This window comes from Echeneis naucrates, chromosome 6, assembly GCF_900963305.1.
Source record: "Echeneis naucrates chromosome 6, fEcheNa1.1, whole genome shotgun sequence".
NCBI classification, from domain to species: Eukaryota; Metazoa; Chordata; class Actinopteri; order Carangiformes; family Echeneidae; genus Echeneis; species Echeneis naucrates.
The window spans coordinates 13,251,770-13,268,428 of record NC_042516.1 but is presented as its reverse complement, the minus strand read 5'-3'; the positions used below and the strand labels follow the sequence as shown (position 1 = coordinate 13,268,428).

The following is a 16,659-nucleotide window of genomic DNA, read 5'->3' as shown; positions in this document are numbered from 1 at the left end:
AACATAGACAGTGCTGCTAATTTATGTATTCATCATTGTTTCTACATGGGAAGCTTTGTTTGTCACTGTTCCCCCACATGCCCAATGAAACTCACCAGGCCGATTAACTCACAGGATTCACACCAACAAGTTCTTTATCGGAAATGGTTTTATTTAAATATAAATATGTGTACAAAGGTACAAGCAATGATAGCTCATTTTTAGCAAATAAAAGTCTTAATACATTATTAAAAGAATGAACAAACAAATGGAAATTAGTCGTGTTCCAAAAAAAAAAAAAGAAAAAGCATAGTAACTGCATTCAGTGATTGATGAACAACTTAGAGAAAGAAGATCTGTGGACCCAAATAAATCAATGGAAATAGATACATATGTATATAAAGATACTTTACAATAGAGCAGCTTACACGCTGTACATTAAGGCTTATATAAAATATAAAAATAAAGACAAGCGATGATGTTTGCCTTTTCGCTTTAAGTGACATTTGTTCTCTCATCAGGCTGCCTGGTAACAGCTTCTTAGACAAATGGCAGTACAGGCATTCATACTGAAACATCCAGGAAGAGGGATGCAACCGGGCCAGGTGCAGAAACCAACGTCTCAAACATGAAATGGACATGAATATAAACGCTGAAGATTTTCACTAGACACATCATTTGCATGCAACAGAGAGAAAATATGGGCTCAGCCATTTGTACAGATACGTAGTGTTTCAGGGTAGTACTGTTTCTTGTAAACATGTTGAGACAATTTGATTGAGTTGTAAAACTTGAGTGTATGGTCCACATTAGGACTGCATCACACGTCTTAAATCCACCTGAGCCTGCTGAAGATGCTGCATTCATTTTCAAGTTTATTTCAAGTTCAAGATTGCCATCAATTTTCCAAACCACCACTTTTGATTGTTCTGGTAATAGCCTACTCTTCGTTTTGCAAATCGGAAAAGACATCAGCAAACAGTACCAGGGAAAGGAGTGCAGCATTCAGCCTCAGCCCCTCTTATCTCCAATTATCATCATCTTTGGGTTCTTATGGCCCTACCTTGTCCATCTTTTTACAACACACAGTTAACAACAGTCCTTCATTAGAATGAAGGGTAAAATACAAATTCCCCTGCTTTTGTCCACCGGTAAGCAACAATGCCAAGTCCAACATGTGAGGGTTATTATCAGAAGAAGCTTCCGGAATACAGCTCAGGCCAGAAGTATTCCACGGATGATTTAACGCTTCAAACATTACAGTGCCTGTAGCACTTGTAGGTCAGTAGTGCTAGCCTGTTGTGCAGGATAGTTTATGTCTGTTTCTGTGGATAGCTCAGTCTTTAGTTGATGATAGAGACACAAATGTGCTTAGAATTCCTTTCGCATGCCAACAAAACATCAAATGACAGACAAAAATATCTTGTTCATATCTGTTTTTTTCCTCAAATGCATCTTCGCTTCTAATGTGTTCTTTCAAAGTATTTTAGAGTTCAAGTTGGACATTTAGTATTGACAAAGAAAACTGTGGAATGCAGTTAGACAGCTACCCCAGTTGTTTTGGCCACCCAAATTCAAGAGATGCATTTGATTTATCATCTAGTTGGCCCTTCCACTGACAGAATATCTCCGCAGTCTTGGGTGGTCATCGTGTACAGATAACCTGGTGAGGTATCACACTGTAATCATAAGTTTGACTTAAACATCACAATCTGCTGAATTTTCCAGCTCAGGAGCTCTACAGTTAGCAATATTGTAGATGCAGCAGTCTGTCACAACAGGTGGGTTATCACATGACTCCCTCCAACTACTGTCCACGCATGCCCTTGAAGGACCATCCACTAAAGAAATCTGTTCATCTGTTCATGTTAGTCCAGCCACACATGTGGAGCCGACAATAGTTAACTACTCAATGCTCCTTTACTCTTCTTTCTTCCTTTCTGAAATTTTTTAGTCCAATCAGACATGAGTCTGCATACGTTGTGAGGGCCGGCCATAGTCAGACTGCTGGGAGGACACTTGTGAGGAGGCATAAGAGAAACGAGATGAGCTGGATACCTTGCTGGCTTGGTCTGATTGGTCGTATGCATCCACCTTCTCATAAGAAGCGGGCTTGACGTAACTGGTGAAGGCGCGACCATAGGTAGCAGGTAAGTAGGCAGAGCCACTGTAGAGAGGGTCAGTGGGGTAAATACTGGCAGGCTGTGCAGGCTGCTGCTGGGCAGCTTGCTGCTGTTCATATGAGGTTCTTCCCGCTGTGGTGGTCGCGTATCGGTGGGAGAAGTCATAAATGCGAGGCTGTGAACCGTGCTGACCGTACATGGGGCTGGGGGAGGGCAGCTGCGATGGAGTGTACACTGGCCTTGAGTTGGGCACATACTCAGAGAATCCGCTGCTCCGTATGTGGCGGTCTTCATGGCCACGGACATTGTAATAGCCATTGGTGGGGTCCTATATGAGTAGCAGAAAAGAACAAATCATAATCTTTACAATTTCATGTATAATGGATGAAAACAATACCTGCTTGTGCATCAAATAAGTGTTTTAAGTTTTACCTTGATGTCTGATCTTTCATCCTCTTCCTCTTCTAGAAGGTCACTGTGCTCTGTGCGTGATGTCCCTGGAGACTCGCTGCTGTTTGGGGCCTGAGGGAAGACCAAACATTTCTAAAAAATTACTAGGATGAACAATAATTCACATGGATGAGAACAAAACGAACCCTTAGCATTTAATTACGCTTAAAATCAGAATTTTTCCCAAACTGTCATTACATACATCTTAAAGATGCAGCAAACAAAGAAATTTACCATGGGCTCTTTCACATCCTCTTCGTCATCATTGCCACGGGTAGTGTTGTGATCACTGTGAACGATCTGAACTCTGATGTCACTCTTGGAAAGACGGGTGCACCTTTTACCTGTAGGGATCAAAAAGTTGAGTTTGCCTTGACATCACCAGATGAGCATGTACATGGGAAATTATATTCAAAATCATGAAAATTGAACAAAAAACCTGCCCAATTTTCAGCTCACAAGTGAGAGAGCCTTGAATCTGGTGGATATGAAGAAGTGACTGAGGACCGTCTTGCCCATACTAACCGTTGAGCTCACCTTTGCCTGTGTGCCTGCAGCAGAGGGAGACTAGAGTGATGATGCAGATGAGCAGAACACAGCCTCCACCTACTGCTCCACCAACGATTATCAGCATAGGCAAGGCTTCTGGAGCAGGAATAAAAATACAAGAAAAATGTGAGATGGGCAGAGATGAAATGAGGGATAGTAATGCGTAAGTGTTGGTGTCAGGAACATGCTGATCAGAGCCCCCCCCCCCCCGGATCCATTCGTTTGTCTTGCTAATCCCAAAAACATCAGCGCCTGTATAAATTCATCTGCTGTGAGCTCAGACCTGCTCAGAGCTAGCATATGCTCATGCAGGCAATCCAGCATCCCACAGCCTGGCTATTGTCTCTAATCTCTCTGAAAGAAGGGTAACAAGGCCTGACATGCAATGAAGCAACAGACAGTAATCTAATTAGAGATTCCAGGAGATACCGCTGCCCATTTCTCTGGAGACCCCACTCTGTTACGTTGATCTAAATTACTGGTGAAGACCTTTTCTTTTCTTTTTTCTTTTTTTTTTTTTTGTCTGATGCAACAAAGGCTTCCACTACCATCAGAGCAGTAGTACTACTGCTTCATTTTAAGATCACTTAAAGGGGCTGCAACCTGAGATGATGAATTTGGCTCAGAGATGGGGATCGAGAATATGAGTCTGACCACAAACACATGTGGCTTCCTCTAATTGACTTTTGTCCCCAATCAATATCTATGTTATGGGGCAAACATATTCATTAAAGGAACCATCTGCTGATTAAATCATATCGATTAGAGGAATATAATTAAGATAAGCACAAATAGGGGCACTTCTTCCACCTACTCAGGCTCCCCTCACAGCAGGGATTGAGGGAATCACTCTAACTTTGGTGTAGTTCTCTCAGGGGCATGATTACTTCCATCAGTGTGTACCTTGCTCCTTCAGAGTGACCAGGGCGGTGCCGGTGCCGAAGCGATTCCAAGCAGTGCAGTTGTAGCGCAGTTGGAAATCCTGTGCCAGAGTCTCAGATAACACCAGAGAAGACAGGACTCCATGGTCACTGGTTACAGTCTGCACCGAGTAACGACCGGAGGAGCCAGAGGACAGGCTCATGTCTCCAAAGGTCCACACCTGTGGAGAGCAGAATGAGTAAAGAGAGGAGGGATTCAGTCACTTTTCGGTGAAGAATTCCTTGTTGGTGAGCAAAGGCAGAGTCCTCTATGGCTGTTTATCCTTAGATCTCCGCCTGCTGGTGGCTGAACACCAGCTTCTCTTTCTGTTCTGCTTTCTCTCCGCCGACCTCTAAGATGCTACGTGGCTGACAGGCTCTTGTTTAAGCTGCCACCCACGTCTGCCCTGCAGGTGAGGCCTAAGGAGGGTTAGGTAGCTGCTCTATGAAATAAGGTTGCTTTCTGCTGTCTCTAGCACAGGGCCAGCAGGGCACTTGTCTCTCACTCCTCCTTACACCCTAATTATCCTCGCTCAGCCCAGAATGTGTTCAGCAGTTCAACAGGGTCAGCAGAGTGATTCCTCTTGGGCCGCTAATTGAATGTGGTTAGACTGAAATCGGCAGGAAGCCAGTCTCCCACAGTTCCCCCAACTATACCATCTCTCTGCAGTCAATGTCTGTGCAATTATGGTAGTGAACATGTGTGTGAATCCATTTGTTCATGTGTGAATGGGTGATGTGCTAGTGCAAAGGTGAGAAGGTGAGGTCAGGGGTAAGGGTGGGAGTGATTGCTCTCATGTGGGCGCAAGTAGGAGGAGTGTTTAAGCTCCAAAAACTGAACTGAATCACGCACAATACAAATAGGAGTCTCACTTACAATCTTATCAGGTGGGGGGCTGCTTCCCACCCGGCACTCCAGCTTGCCCTCAGAGTGCTTGACAGCATGCTGCGTGGCCTCTGCTGTGATGATTGGTGGGCCTAATGCAAAGAAGAAAAACAGAGAGATCAGACAAGAGGAGAGATGGAAGAAGCAAAAGGACGCTTTAAGATACGGACCAATACCAAATCGGATATCAATTTAAATGCAATTATTCAACAGATCCCTTCAAACAATAAATGAATCTCATACAATCTGAAAAGAATCCACTCACCATTTACAGTCAAAGTCACATCTCGCTCTGCAACTCCAATTCGGGGTACGATGGCCTTGCAGGTGTAAGTTCCAGCATCTTCCTGTGTAACAGCCTTCAGCTGCAAAGTGTTACCATTGCTGAGCACCTGGTGAGAGATCCAGAGAGACAGGTGAGAAATGAGTTAGAGAGAGAAAGAAAGAGAAGGAGTGAAAAAAGCTGAGGTGGGGAGAAGAGGCAGACAAAAGGGGGGCGGGACCTTTGTCATTGGCCCACTCATTGTGCAGGCAGAAGAGAGGTGGGCTATCCATTGTAACCAATGCTGGTGGTTTGAGTTTAATTTCATCACAAAGACCTTTAAACGCAGCATTAAGCACTTCATCCGCTGCTGAGTGGCCGCGCTGCTGGGGAGATTGTTGTAATTAAACAGTGGGGACAGAAGAGAGCACACTATGGTGTGAGGGGCCTAGCCTTTGGAGCAGCTACACTCAATCACTCCTTTGCTCATTGATCCTGTCATTCTATCAAGCTGTGATTAATCCATTTACCACTCCCCCATCCATTTCCACACCACCTCAACTCCCCCCCCCCCTCCCCTTTTTTTTTTTATTTCACTGCACTTAGAAAGTAACCCAATTAATCCATTACTTTGTGAGGGACAGTGGCAGTGGGTGGATTAGAAAAATGTCTGTGTTGCCCTCAGAGGGGCTGAGAGCATTCACTCTTTGAGATGGCAGCATTGCTGATGCCATCCCACAGTTTTCTTCAGCATCGCCTCGGAAATTATATTAGTTGCCAAGAGAGAAGCTCCTATGGGATGTCCCCACTGATGGCATGTGCACTAAAAGACTTTTACCAGGATGATGTGAAGCGAAGGTGTAAATTGACTTTGAGGAAATTGGCCAGTTGGCCATTTTTAATGCCTAAGGAGAGTTGTTGTTGCTGTTAATGTTGTACTTCTATTATGATACAACCTTAGCTCACATGTTGACTGAAGGATTGATTAAGTTAGAGCTACGACAGTATGTCATGTGTTGATGATGTTGAATGAATCTGTTGAACGAATCTGTCAGTGGACAGACAGTTTTCTGCCAGAGGCTTTAGCCCTTAGGGAGCTTGGTGAGAGGAGCTGTTGAAGATTCAGTCTGAAAAAGAATATGTGGGGGGGATCATGCCTCAAGGCCATGTGTGAATCTATCTCTCTGGAGGGATGGTGAAGAGGAGTGGTGTTGAAGCTTTGCCACCAAGATAAGGTGTTGACTAGTATTTGTTGCCTCACCACGCTTGAGCCCTGCTTTGTCCAAGCCAGAGTCAAAGGAGGGTTTCCAGTCCATGCACAAGTAAAGGATGCATCCATCCCTATATCCACTGTCATTGGCTTTGGCTCTGACAGCAGTCTGGGGCCAACTAGGATGAAACAGCACAGATACAATCAATGAGTGACACATTCCTCTAAAAATCTAAAAACAAACAAACAAACAAAAACTAGTTTTGCCACATTCTAAAGATAATTTGCCTCATGTTAAACTCACATTGGACATCAACCAGGGTGCTGACATTGGTGCTACCCACAGAGTTGGACACCTCGCATGAGACCGGGTCTGTGAAATAGGAGTAGTCCACCGTCACCTCAAGGCTGTCCCCATTTGCTTCAGAGATGGGAACTCCTCCTTTGGACCACCTGGGACAGAGGAGTTATCCTGTTACACGGCCACATTAGTTCAGGGAAGGTACTTAGCCATGCATGTCAACATGGTTATTAAATGATGTGTGGCTTGTGCCAATCACAATTGAATGCTGCCAATCCAGCAGCCCATTTCAATGAATGAATCTCCCAGTGTTTCTCCTCTCCTCTTTATCATCTGGGGTGCTAACTAATTGAGGGTAAAACAGGTGACAACCAACCAACCTTTTCATAACATCATTTTTTTTAGTCCTTTAGCAATTTAACAAAAGGCCTCTGAATTTAATCACTCAATAATACAATAACTGGGTTTCACCTTTAATGTACAATCTTTCCACTATTGGGATTAAAAGTGGTTTCTAAAATTTTCTCCAAGTAAATTCAAGTTTCTCAGATCGATTAGGTCGAATGTAGAAGATTCAGCTCTGACCGCTGAGAACTCAGGGAAAAGCAATTGACTCGAGAGCAAGTCGAACTAATAGCCAGTCAATCACGTTACGCGTCATTGGTCACGTGACGCAGATGCGGGAGGTTCGTCGGTTCATGGCGCGGAGTAGAGAAATACCGCAACGGTGACACCGCCATGTTGGAAGTGCCAAGCTTCTTCTACAAAGATGCCTGACGCTTGCGCTGCTGTACCATTCAAAGCAGATACCGGAGGATTACCTGTCACAGGTAAGACTTTGGCGGTAGGACATCATGTTGAGAGCTGTCAGCCAACGTGAATGTGACATTATGAATGATCTGTCATAATAATCGGTCCTGAGTTCTCAGCTGTTGGACTTTATACCTCGTACTTTGGTAACTGAATTCGGCCTGTTGAATTGGAGCAATTTGAATTCATTTTAATAAAAATCTGTATTAAATGTATTAAACTCAGAGGCAAGAAACACTCAATGCTAAAGATTGAGTAGCTTTTTAAATTTCAAATCAGATGAAACAGATTTACTTGCACACAGAAACTCTCCCGCGATGCTGAACTCTGCTTTATATGATATTCAACAGGAAAGAAAAAATGCACATTGAACAAAATTTTTGTCTTGGAGGTGTGTCAGTTGGCTCTGATAACAAATGGATTTATCCAGCCACCAACAGAATTGTTTAAATAACAGGTCGCTTACTGTTAGCTCATTCCTTCACGTTCCATGTAGTTTCTGGAAATATGGAGCATCTAAAAGTTCATATTCAAGAGTGACATTGGCTGGAAGATGTAAAGAACATTAAAGTAAGCCAATCAGAGGCTTAATATGTAAAGATTACTGGGGTTAGGTTTTTATTAATGTATTTGTTTATTTTTGGAGCTCTACAAGAATCACATAAATGTCATATTTGGGGGTTGGAAGGCAGAGTTTTGCTAAAAGTTGTTAAGTTTGCACCCCTAATTGCATTTTGGAATAACTAAAACTTTGAGAGAAACTGCTGGCTCAGTGTACAGGGTGCAATCCGACTGAACAATTTGGGATTAAAGCAAAGGATGGATACCTGTATCCTGTAATTTCTGGATTGGCTGAAGCAGAGCAAATGAAGAGGACCTTGGCTCCCTCAGTCACAGTCTGAGGCTGGACCGATAGAGTCACTGAGGGAGGGTCTGTTAGGAGAAAGGATTCATATTGGTCACACACATGTATAGATGTATAGCTGTGTTTCGTTTAGTATTCTATTTGCTACTGTTTATTTCTTAACAGTGCAAGAACATTAAATGCACTTGTGCCTATATAGCGCCATGTATACTCCTTCAACACATTTCCCATATATATATATATGTGTGTGTGTGTGTATATGTGTGTATATATATATATATATATATATATATATATGCAAGCTGTTTCTGGGACACTCACGCTGGACATTGATGGTGACCGATGTCTGTCGTCCGGCTGGGGCAGCTGGGTTAAGAACCCTGCAGGTGTAGGTACGTCCAGAGTCGCTATCCTCTGGGATGATTGGAAGCATACTGACAGCTGCCTCCCTTTTCCCATCCTCCATCAGTGTCTGTAGAGTTATGTTGCAAAGTAGAGAAACATTTGATTTACAACACGCATTTTTAAAGAGACCTGATTGTACTTGAGGAGAACTGAACATCAACTCAGTATTGCCAGAGCAAGTCACTTGTCATTTGTGATGGTACCACATAGGAATATGACAACGCACTACACTTTCTCATGTATGAGGCATTTCCCATCCTGTTCTTTGGCACGGCAGTTAAATCATATATTTTATGATGCAGCAGGGATATTGTGCTGTTCCCACATTTCTGAGAGTGTTCCCCGTCAGTGCTCCTTGTTTGTCATCATCTTTTAAATCTATTTACTGCTCAAGGAAATCAATACGCCTAAGTGAGGAAAGGTGTAGATTCTGAGGATATGGCCCACTGCTCACTCCTTTTCTCCCTCTCTGGTTCATACACATATACACACACAAAAGGAGAAAAACCTGTCATGGTTAAGGTGCCTGTGTGTCTGCTTTTGGGGTGGTGATGGTGAGAAAGAGGTGTCACACATATTTGGAAAAGAGCAAGGACAAGCTGAGCTTTTTCCCTGGACAGCCAAATCAATAGAGCAGGCCTTTCACTTCCTCAGCCAGACACACAAAAAGCATTTTTATGCTAGATCAAATCACATCACTCCCTGTCAGCACCCCTCACTTGGACAAAGCATTCTTTTTCCCAAGTCTCACTTCTTAAAGTTGGAAATTCTCTCTTACCGGTTAACTTTACATTTGTCCTTTTTCTCAATTCTTCCCCCCTCCTCGCTTCTCGTCTTCCCTCCCTTCTCACTGCGGGCTTTCGCCTCCTTAAATGTGGCGTTCAACATCGTTTAGCGTGGTCAGAGACCATGAAAAATGTGACACTTTCCCAGCCGCGGCTGACTTACGCTCTGGCACATCCCATTGTGTTTCTGCATTGTTGTGGGTGATTTCTTCTCTGCAGAAGCTCTACTGTATGAAACACTCATGCCTGTCTGAGCTTTGACATGCTCCAGTTATGCTGTAGTGTCGCTGCATTAGGGAGCAGGGGGGGTTAGCAGCGATTGAAGGGATAGAGGAGAAGGAGGAAGAGGGGGTTGGAAGGGGTGGTGGTGGAGGGGGGTCAGGCACAACTGAATATGGGCGGTTGGCGGGGAGGACTGCAGTGAGTGAGTGAATGAATTTTGTGAGAGACAGTTGATGATAAAAAAGAAAAAATGGCAAGACTACAGAAAAAAGATGAGAAAAATAAAAAGCGAAATGGGAGAAATAGAGAGGGGCATTATGCACAAAGAGAAAATATTTCTATTTTTAATAGCATTGCCTTTATTCCTGCCTGCTGTTATATTTTATAATTTCGTGTGTGGGTGTTAGAGATTGGATGATAATGCTGGGCAAAGATCAGTTCTCATTGTACCTTGGAATAAATTGCAGTTTCCATGACCTCTCCATCTCTGTACCAGGTGATCTCAGCAGCAGGTTTGGCTCCTGAAGCTTTGCAGGTGAGGTTGTGAGGTGTGTAAGCCTTAAGACGTACAACAGGGCCGCCCTCCACCACAGGATCTGAAGGAGGAACTGTAAAGCAGAATAAACATACCACTCAAAACGAGTAAAAAAAAAAAACAAAACAAAACTCATTGCAGCTCCAGGCTGGCTGTATCATACTGATATTGAACTTGTTGCTTGAAAGTCGGTGTCAATACTACACAACAGAAAAAGGCAAACTATATAGTCATATGGCCATGTGTTTATTTAACAAAGCATACCTTCAGGCAGGAGGAAAAAACTGTTGTCATTTGGAAAAGAAAAAATCAACTCATCCTTATTTCCTTTCTTGGGACTAGAATTATTACTCTGTTTGCTCTTACTGTTGCCGAGTGATGCTTCTAGTGAATTGCTTATTTGTTCATTTATTTGCATGGTTTTGCACGTACCACTGGCAAGCCAAGCGTGCCACCCCTGATGAAGGCGTCTATATCCCCAACCAATAAGAGAAGGCGTAAACATGGGGTTTGTGCTGGCCTTTCTCGCTCCCTTTACTGAACCAATTTCACTGTGTGTATCTGAATTGTCAGAGGTCCTTCCGCTGCCACGGCACGGACACTAATGGAATCCGAGTGCTAGGTGATTTTAATTTCCATGCCGATTCCCCTGACTGCACTCCTGCCGTTGACTCCTTTGACTGTGTAGGATTGCTTTGGTCTCATCTGGCCCCATTGATTTAGATATACACACACACACGCCCACAAATACAAATGTACAGAAAAAGCCTCCTTTCTCTTTCACAACATTCATGTCCACATCAAAACATGAATCTCTGGTTTCTGATCCATGCATCTAATTCCATTATCTTTATGAAAATGTTTTTTAGGATTCACAGTCACTATTCATGAACCACCAGCCTTTGAGGACTCATTTCATGTAGAAGTCACAGCAGATTCCTTAACTTCCTTTGCAGCCTCCTCACACGCATTTTTAAGGCCATGTGTGGGTATGTGATGACCACCCTGCTTTGTGCAGCTCTCTGCAGCTTTGACATTGACACTAAACACAGAGGTAGGCTGGTGCTCAAGGGAGAGCTGTTTGAATCAAATCATTTAGTTGAAATTTTATATACCGATTGTAATCGCAGTCTGTTTGTCTTTCCATTGCAACCTGTCTGTACCATTCATCACCCTGCTTCAAAGAACTCCAGACGCACACCTTAATGGCAACAGCTAGATTCAAGGACTCACACTGCTTCTATTGTGAAAGCTCTGCATTGTGTTGGGGCACAAGTTGTAACATCGGAATTGTTGGTTTGCTTGTAGGTAAATGCATGGACAGGTGACGGGACTAATTAATGGAGTGATGTTCCTTTGAATGCCACCAGATGCCAGTAGTGCTTTGCCGTTTGTAATTCCCGCAAGACCTGGCCCGTCTCCTCACCAGCCCCCTACCCCCATCTCTGAATGTCTGTGTAAAGAAGTAGATCACTCACATCATGTTAATGTAAAAACCGTCTTTCAGTTGACAAATGTTGTGGCTCACTGTAAAATGTGCTAACTGTGCAGACTCTGACTTTCATGCAACTACACAAGTCATTTGTGACTGCAGCAATCACATTATCTTAGATGTCCACAGTCTTGATTATCACTGCCGAGAGGAGAGGGGTTTCCTGTTTTTCCAACTCACTCTCTTGGTGGAGCCTTGCTTGCTTTCAGGACATGATTTTTAGCAGGAAACTAGCTTTGCAACGGGGTTATCTTTGCGTAGAAATTATCCTTTGAATTGCAAATAAGTGGAAGATTACATCAATGTATTTTTTTATTTGCCTGCGTGAAGCTGTGTTTTCAAAATGAAGAATTTTTTTTTTCTTTTTTTAAGTAATCATTTTTTTTGTTCGCTGCATTTATCAACATGCTCATGTGTTTTGTGAATAAGACACTCCCATAATTGTTTTCAAGCACTGCCAGGCTGTAGGCCCTGGCACAAGGGATGGCTGCGGGGATCATGTATGAGCTGTGTATCTTACCTTGTACAGTGAGCTTGGCACGGTGGGAGCGCAGCGCCGCCTGTGTAGCCTGACACTCATACACCGCATCATCCGCCAACTCTGCCGAATCGATCAGCAAGCTGTGCTCGCCTGATTGCGGGTCGCCCATTAAGGAATACCGTGTCCAGCCTGCATGAAGCCAGCATAGAGAATAGAGTCAGAGACAAACAAACCAACCCACAACAAACACATAATGGAAGGACTATAAAATGAACAGACTTGTGCCTTGAACAAAGGCAGGAGAAACGTGTCGAGGCTCTTTAAGGCACTAATGAAAGCAAGCAGCACCTCACTGCACCAGGCATCGAGCCTTCGTCTTAGCAGAGCAGCATGAGGCTGAAAATGCAACACGTGAGAAGATTGCTGCATGAGGAGTCTGTCTTTTTAAACACAGACACAATAAAGATGGGGTGGCTAAGGTCAAGAGGAAGCTTCTTCACCTTCTCTGTAGTCTGCCACAGATTTAAATGTCAGCTTGTGACAAAAGCCAATTGATTATCCACCTTCCTACAAGACCGTTAAAATGCTAAACAACAAATTAAAGTTTGGTGTGTGCAGCAGTAGCCGACCTGTCTGTAGTACATTGTTCCTTCACCATTCATTTGTGTAAAACCTCAGCAGCTGACAGAGAGAGACTCGGTCTCTAATGAGACCTGGCATTGATCTTGCTAAGACAGACAGAGGCAGGGAGAACAATAAACAAAAAACAGTGGAGAGGGAGCGAGAGACAGGCACACAGATATAGGAGTTTAGTAGTCACCTGGTAGGTCTCTCTCTCCACCAAGTGCAAGGCCGTCTTTGGTCCACTGTACCATTCCCCGGTAACCCACGATGACACAGGGTAGAGTCACAGACTGACCGGATACAACCACCTGGTCCTGGGGCTGCTGGGAGAAGTAGGCTGCTTGGGTGGCTGCTGTGCGGGTGGATGAGAAAGAAAGCACACTATAAATATCAAATCTCTTAGAAGTCATCCATGATGGTAAATGGCAAATTTCTCCTGAATCCACAAAATAGTGATAAATCATATAGGTATGCAGGAACACTGCTAATAACATTTGAGAAATTGTAATGGCAGTATGTTTCTGCACCGCCAGCACAGATGTAGCACGAGAAAGCAAAACTTGCATTATGAGGTGTGGAGAAAAGAAAAAGGAAGTACAAAGGTGACCAGACTCTGGTGAACTGGTTTGCTCACTGTACTCTTTTCATGGCACTTGCTCAGAGAATTGTCAAGGCTGACATGTGAAAATGTTTTTTTTCTTTTTTTTTTTTTTTTTTCTCTTTCTCCAAGAAATGTAGCTTCTAAAAGGAAGAGTCAGCTGTGTCTCATAACTTATTTAACTCTTTCCCAATACCATATGGTTGCACTGCTTGCTGACATGAAGCAAACACACTTTTGGGAGAAAAATCTACCACTCTTTCATTGTGCTTTTTGTAAAAATGGATGTTAAACAATCAAAACTCCATTAAAGTTCCCGTGGGACCCATCCGTTTGAGCCTGCTGAAAGTCAGCAGAGACATCTGCTGCCGTCGCGCTACTGTGTTTAAGTATGGCACATGGTCTTCTTGGATTGGCTGGCCTGCCTTCACACGCTTATAGAACACAGCATGAATACTGATCCATGGTTCAAACTGTTTGTGCTGCTATGCTAAGGATTGAGTGTTGCAAACCCTACTGGTAGGGGAAAATGGCAGCATTCCATAGGTAACTAATCTGTAGGGAGATGGTAGAAAGGGAGGGAGAGAGTCAGTTGGTTGGTTATCTAAGTGGGGTTTCTGTTAGAGCCAGTAAGGGGGGAAAAAAAGCTTTCCCTCATTTTCCTTCTCTCTATCACTGCTTGCTGCTCAGTGGAGAATGGAAGGAAAGGGGACAAGGGAAGATAGAGGGCTCTATTCAGACAGAGCTAAGCCTCCCCCCCCCCCATCCCACCCCATAAACTGCTTCTCTTGGTGGGAGCGCTTAAACAGACAGCCCCCCCTCGCCCCCCCCCAGTGAAGACAGCCGCTGAAAGGAGGGCAACATACGGTGGCCAGAGACACGCTATTGTCCCCTTGTCCCTCTCTTTTAATAGGCCTCTTCATTTCTAATCAATCCTGCTAAATGCAAGTTTAATAGCTTTTCAATAGAAGCTTTACCCCCAGAGGGAAGCTGGGATTTTCTCTCCCTCTCTCACCCCTTTTCTCTTCCCTTGTCCCTTCCCCATTTCCCCATTCTCTCAAGTTTTTCTTTCTTTTTGAAATAGAATGGAGAGGGAGGGGTGGGCTTCCAAGGTTGTTGGCAGTGTTTATTCCACACTCAATTATCCACTTCATCTCGGGTTACACCATGGACTGAACCCTGGCCCTCCTCGCCTCCCCTCTCCTCTCCCTCGCTAACCTCCTGTCTCCGTCACCCAACAGCACAATTACAGCCACCTAACGGTGAGCTCATCAGGAACATGAGGCTCCGCAGCTCAGACTGTTGTGCTTCTCAGCTACAGCCTCAAACCCATTTTCACATTTTCACCCTTTTCAGTCTCGCACTCCATGTGGGCCAAAAGGGGTGATAATGGATAGTTGGACAGAGAAAAGATCAGAGAACAATGCATGGTAGCTCACTGATGATGTCTCCCTGTACATCATTTTACCAAAGCCTATTGAACGGTGGGTGCAAACTTGTAGGCTCTGTTTGTGTGTCTCACACTGTGGGTCAAAAGAGACCAATTTGAGGGTGTCAATGAGAAGTGAAACATCATCTTGCTCAGGCTATTAGGCATTTAGCAAAGGTGGGCATTTTCCTGTCACACCTTCAGAAATGCAGTTTTTACAGTCTACCTGTCTCTAAGTTCCTGCTTTTCCGAGATATTGAGTACTTTTATATGGCTCTGATTGCAGAGCGAGTCAGGGATTTTCCTCTTTGTGCTGCAACAGAACAAACATTGATTGCAATTAAGTATCTTGCCCAGAGTATCTAAATGTTTACAATAGGCTGTAATTCACTGCATTGGGTGATTGTTTAGATGGAATGGATGCATTGAATTGTTTTTCTATACAACTCCCACGTACAATTTCTCGTACTTGCATATGGCAATTAACACTACACATGCGCACATATTCATATTTATGCAGCCATACACATGTACAGAATGTGTATTATAACAAATATCTTCACACCATATGAGTGAGTCATTTCTCTCTAGATCCCTTATTGAAAATGCTCAACAGAACATCTTGACTGGCTAATGACTCATGCCAGATTCCTTTAATTCCTCCTTGCTGAATTAGACAATTCTTTGACGGTGTATTAGCAGCTTAATTACATGAATACATTTCTGATGGGGAGAGAGGGAAGAACCGAATCAGACAAAGAAACTGTGGAGTAGAGGCAGTCAGAAGAAGTGTGGAACTGTGGGCGTGAAAAGTGTCCTTGGTGCACTATAGTGTGACATACAGGCATGCATGTAGGCAGACACACACAGACCACCACGTGCACACATTGCTTTCGGTGTTTTTAGCTGGACTGAAAATGAGGAGCTTGTCTCTTGGCTGCAATTGAAAGATATTTAAAACTCTTTTGAAATCCCAGCATTTTTGGATGTGGATGTGAATTTATTCAACATGTCTTCTTGAATGTTATGCAGGTAAATACATACAGTCTGCATTAGTTGTAGCACATGTGGTAAGATTAATGTTGCTTTAAATGCACTTAAAAATTACATTTTTAAGTCCTCATCACATCGCACATGCACATTTTTCCATCCCCCAGTAACAAGGTCACAACACATTTGGCCTGGTACATTTTAATCCGGATTTCTCAAAATGGAATATCATTTCACGCCGCTGGATGCACATGGGGCTAAGTTTATTTGTGTGTGTGTATTTCTCCCCAACTGTAAGCTCAAGGCACACGTGTGTGTTTGCCTAGCTCTAAATGTGCCATTTGTGTTTAAGTCTGTGCGTATGCAAGTGCATCTGAATGGCTGAATGAGCGTGGAGGGTGGGGGAGTGTTAATAGGGAAAGTTTCTGTCACATGCTCAGAGTTAAGTGCAAAAACAACCTCTGACACCTGGATATAACCCATTAAAGAGCTTTGCCTTAACCATTGCAGTACCTACATTCTCCTTCCTTCATGTGAGCTGACAGAGATATATTCCTATCAGGAGGATCAGGAAGAGATGGACAGATGTCAGCAATGATCCGTCCACCACTGGACATCTGGCTTGATAGAATTAGATTGAACCAGTCACTGTCTCTCTCTCTCTCTCTCTCTCTCTCTCTCTGCGTGTGTGGAAAATTATACTAAGGGCTGAGAAAGCTGATGGCACCGCAGATGACCTTAAT

At 43.7% G+C, this 16,659-nt stretch overlaps 1 protein-coding gene across 4 annotated transcripts in view; it reads right to left on the bottom strand.

The window, feature by feature from the left end:
* Nucleotides 1–208: 208 nt before the first annotated feature.
* kirrel3l (kirre like nephrin family adhesion molecule 3, like) overlaps nucleotides 209–16,659 on the bottom strand; it is a 33,609-nt gene continuing 17,158 nt past the window's right edge. The window contains exons 2-15 of one of the 4 annotated variants that reach the window (XM_029504238.1): nucleotides 13,096–13,251; nucleotides 12,315–12,464; nucleotides 10,218–10,375; nucleotides 8,677–8,827; nucleotides 8,318–8,423; nucleotides 6,684–6,832; nucleotides 6,431–6,558; nucleotides 5,173–5,299; nucleotides 4,899–4,999; nucleotides 4,005–4,203; nucleotides 3,078–3,197; nucleotides 2,787–2,896; nucleotides 2,535–2,645; nucleotides 209–2,430 (exon numbers count right to left, since the gene is read on the bottom strand). In XM_029504238.1, the coding sequence (XP_029360098.1) occupies nucleotides 1,939–2,430; nucleotides 2,535–2,645; nucleotides 2,787–2,896; nucleotides 3,078–3,197; nucleotides 4,005–4,203; nucleotides 4,899–4,999; nucleotides 5,173–5,299; nucleotides 6,431–6,558; nucleotides 6,684–6,832; nucleotides 8,318–8,423; nucleotides 8,677–8,827; nucleotides 10,218–10,375; nucleotides 12,315–12,464; nucleotides 13,096–13,251 (2,258 nt within the window). In that variant the 3' untranslated portion in view covers nucleotides 209–1,938. The remainder of the gene's footprint in view (nucleotides 2,431–2,534; nucleotides 2,646–2,786; nucleotides 2,897–3,077; nucleotides 3,198–4,004; nucleotides 4,204–4,898; nucleotides 5,000–5,172; nucleotides 5,300–6,430; nucleotides 6,559–6,683; nucleotides 6,833–8,317; nucleotides 8,424–8,676; nucleotides 8,828–10,217; nucleotides 10,376–12,314; nucleotides 12,465–13,095; nucleotides 13,252–16,659) is intronic. The other 3 variants (XM_029504239.1, XM_029504240.1, XM_029504241.1) reach the window with 3 other exon arrangements.